Source organism: Fukomys damarensis, unplaced genomic scaffold, assembly GCF_012274545.1.
Source record: "Fukomys damarensis isolate Sample0158 unplaced genomic scaffold, DMR_v1.0_HiC HiC_scaffold_24, whole genome shotgun sequence".
Taxonomy (NCBI): domain Eukaryota; kingdom Metazoa; phylum Chordata; class Mammalia; order Rodentia; family Bathyergidae; genus Fukomys; species Fukomys damarensis.
In genome coordinates, this window is record NW_022900936.1 from 2,504,978 (window position 1) to 2,508,941 (window position 3,964).

Sequence of the window (3,964 nt, forward strand, 5' to 3'; positions counted from 1 at the left end):
TGTCCCTCCGCAGGAGCCCAGGGTGCCCCAGGGCGCCTGAGTGTTGAAGCCGGTTCGGGCTCCCCGACGCCCCTGACCGGGCTCACCGTCCTCCTTGGTCCGCGTGAAGATCTGCTCGCTCCGGACGCCGTCGCCCGCGCGCGTGAAGGCTAGCACCTGGATGCTGTAGTTGGTGTATTTCTCCAGCCCATCCAGCTCCAGCGACGGCTGCGTGGTGGTGACGTTCTTAATCTCACCCAGCTCTGGAGGACGAGAGCGGACACGGTCGGTGGCTGCCCGCACTGCCTTGTGTACCACTGCCCGTCGCCCTCCCCAAGTGCTCACAGCTCCCTCGCTGGGGGCCACTCGCTCGGTGTCACACTGCAGTGGCCCAGGACACCAGGAAGAACCTGGGAAACGGGGTCCAGGGCCGTGCTGCAAACCCTGGGTCAGCACCAAGCTGCCTCTCCCGCCGGCTCACGGAAGCCTCCACCCTACCAAACTGCCGCAAGGGCAAGCTTTGCGATTTTACAAAGTCTGCCTTAACGTGCCGACACCTCCAAGTATCTAACTTCCTCTCGTGTCTGAGCCAGATCCAGCCCCCAGACCTCAAGCACACAGCGGCACGTGAACCACAGTCACAAGGCACCGCCCTCTCCAGAACTCATTCTTCTGTGTAACTGAAACTCTGTGTCCCTTGGGGAAGGGACAGTAACAACGAGGGATGGACGGGAGCACCGATCAGCTTCACTGCGGCGGCTGCTTCTCCATGGAGGTGGACTGGGAACTGCGCCACGCAGACCCTAGGCAGGCACAGCCGTGACTTTCCGGCGCTCCTTCCCAAAGCTGAAAATGCAACATTTAAATGGGGAAAGGTGCATCCATCCTAAGCAGAGTGGCTTAGCAGACTCCTCCCTTTACCTGGAGTGAACTCCCGGTAAGCGAAGTGACAGGGATGTGTCAGAAACTTGGCGGGAGCTAAAAATGCCTCGCTTCCACTCAGCAGTGGGCTGGGTGAGTGCTATTCCGAGACGGAACGCCGTGCTCCCCTGCGATGGCAACCTGAGATCCTCCAAGGGTTGCATCAGGTGCTGACCTGGTGTGGCCCCGGGTCTGGCAGTCGCCCACAGAACAGTGCTGGCTGCCGAGAGAGGCCTGGGACCTGTACATCCAGGGGCAGGCAGCTGTGGGGCGCCTGGCATCGCACGACACATGCACAGTGAAGATGTGAGGACGTGGGCCCGGCCCAGGGGAGGCCTTCTAGGCGGCGAGGGCACCTCTGGGTGCATGAGGAAAGCGGGAAGAGGTGGCCAGCGTGTGGCCCAGGTGCCAGCCCTGCCCTCAGTGCAAAAAATGAGCCCGTGGAACAGGTGCATGAGCCCGGCAGCCGCCTGACACAGAGTCAGGGACCCTGAGGTCTGCGGGGTGACTCGGGCAGCACGGGAGCACAGGCTGGGTCGGGAGAGTGGCGGGGTCCTCCCCCGCCGGCCGGCCCTGTTGCCCTCAGTCCTGTTGGCCTCCTGATGCCCCGCACGGGGGCCCAGCCACCTGTTGGGGACTACTTAGAAGGCAGGGTGCCTTTCTAAAATGTTTACATTGTGCTGTCAAAAAGATCAACCTTGAAGCAGATGTAGCATCACAGGGGAAACGAGGTGGTGCGGGCTTGTTGCACACTCCAGGGATGGCGGGTATGGCACAGGGGTCACAGAAGCCAGGACCAAGGGGAGCCGCGCTGTGTGCGGGAAGCCGGGCCTGGGGTATCCCGGGAGTCACCCCGTGGGAGTCCCCGCAGGCGGCTGACGATGGGAGGGGTGTCTGCTCACGCAGGGGCTGTCACACTGCAGAAGGCCGGGGACGGGCAGCTCCAGCCCATTACTGCTTTTGTTTCCTGTATCAGGCTGATACAGGTCAACTGGATGAAGGTAAAAATCTCAAATGCAAATGGGAAACCTTTCGATGCAGAACTTGTGAAGATCTTTTCTGGTTTAGAAACATCTGCATTAGGTCTGGGACCACACACAGAGGCACACACACGAACACACCCAAACACACATGAACACGTGCGCGCACCACAGGAGAAGGTGCATGAGAAGGTGGGTGGTGTGCGGGCGATGACGGCCGGGAGCGCCCTTCCAGGTTTCGTGGGAGGGGAAGCCACTGGGGTCCGGCGTCTCCCATGGCGTGAGAAAGGGATCCGGGGCAGTGAGCCAGGCGCGCAGCTAAACAGTGCACGGTGCCTCTTACACGAGAGACCCCAAGTAGAAACGAGAGCCAAATACAAGACAGACGACAGGAAGCAGGGGACAGAGCTTTGGCAGAAGGGCAGGGGATCAGGAGAAGGAGGGGAGGGAAGGGAGAAGAGAAAAGGCAGAGGGTTAAGACGTGCTGTGTCATGGGCCCTCTCCCCATGCGGGCTGGGGATCGTGTGGCACTGCAGAATAAACACTGAGCTACCAATACGGAGGAAGCTGTGCCAGTTTGACAGTGAGGTGCGGGAGTGCGATGCAGAAAGGCAGAGGAGGAGGGAGCGAGGCGGTGTGGCCTCGGGGTCTGCTGAAAGGAAACAGCGACAAAGAACCGAATCTGCCAGGGAAGGAGTCAGCCAAGTGGGGTGAACACTCGCCGTCCCCTTGTGGGGCTCAAGAGCGTTGAGACACTAAAGCATCGTCACGAGCCAGGGGCAGGATGGCGGTGGGCCCTGCTTTAGGGATCGCCGGGTCTCCGGGCCCCAGCACAGGCTCCGTCCACACCTTCGCCTCCCCTCTTGGGCAGCCGCTTCCCGACCACAGACGTGGAGGGACGGAAGGGAACAGGACAGAAGCACCGAGGCCGAGCGTGGGCGCCGGTGTCACCCCCACTGCTCGCCTGCCCCTGCACAGCCCGGCTAGGGCTGCTGGAAGGGACCTGTGTGTGTACTTCTTACACATGAACTCAAGTGTGGCGTTTGAGGCCAAGAGTAAAATAAAAGGAAACAAATACGTAACGTAAAATTAGAAATTATATTCTTTTATAAGGGATTTTTAACACAAAATGACTATTTATTTCTACCTTCCCACACCCTCACAATGTAAGGCGGAAAACGAAACAGGGGCAGAAATAAGTTCGGAAGCTGCTCAATGCTCATACGCAGCTCAGTGGTGCCTGGCGGCTGCTTCACCTCAGGACACACCACGTCTGGCTCCAAGAAGAGGCTGGGCATAGTGGTTCATCCTGGACTTCCAGTGCTCTGGGAGGCAGAGGCAGGAGGATTGCGAGTTTGAGTGCAGCCCGGACCCCGTCGCCACTTACACCCTGACTCAATAAATAGTACAAGCCCCATGGAGCACCGTGGAGGTTCCTCAAAGTCCAAACCCAGAAATTCCATTCAGCCCAGCTACATCTCGCCTGGGTATCTTCTCCAAAGAGTTAAAGGCATCCTATTACAGTGATCTGTGCACACCCATGTTTACAGCAGCACAACTCATAGCAGTTCTGCCTCGGAAGCAGCCTGTGTGGCCATCAACAGATGAACGGACAGTGAGGATGTGATTAAAGCACACAGTGGAGTACTACTCAGCCATAAAAAGGATACGCTGGAATCATTTGTAGGAAAATGGATGCACCTTGAGACCATAACGTTAAGTGAAATAAACCAGAAACAAAATTAAATATCACATGGTTTCTCTTATATGAGGAACCCAAAGTATAAATAACTTAAAGAACACAATAAAAGAAAGATGATGGGAAAGAGGGAGGAAGACTTTGTGGAGGTGGGAAGGGGATCCAGGGGCAGGGAGAGGGAGGAAAGGGTGAAGAGGGTAAAGAGTGCTTTTCACTGAGACGCAGGAGACACGTGTACCAATCTCACGGTGACTGGACTCGTTACCTACCGCAAACATGTCCTCCTGATAAAAATAAAATAATAAAGAAGGGCCAGGGGTAATGCCCAGGGTAAAGGCCCTGGTGCAATTCCCAGTACTGCCAAAAAAAAAAAAAAAAAAAATCC

General features: G+C 57.2%; 1 protein-coding gene across 1 annotated transcript in view; it reads right to left on the minus strand.

Annotated features, from left to right (window-relative positions):
* Dscam (DS cell adhesion molecule) overlaps nt 1-3,964 on the minus strand; it is a gene marked incomplete at its 5' end in the record, with an annotated part of 531,581 nt that overhangs the window by 81,904 nt on the left and 445,713 nt on the right. The window contains one exon of the mRNA XM_010636598.2: nt 87-242. Within this exon, the coding sequence (XP_010634900.1) occupies nt 87-242 (156 nt within the window). The remainder of the gene's footprint in view (nt 1-86; nt 243-3,964) is intronic.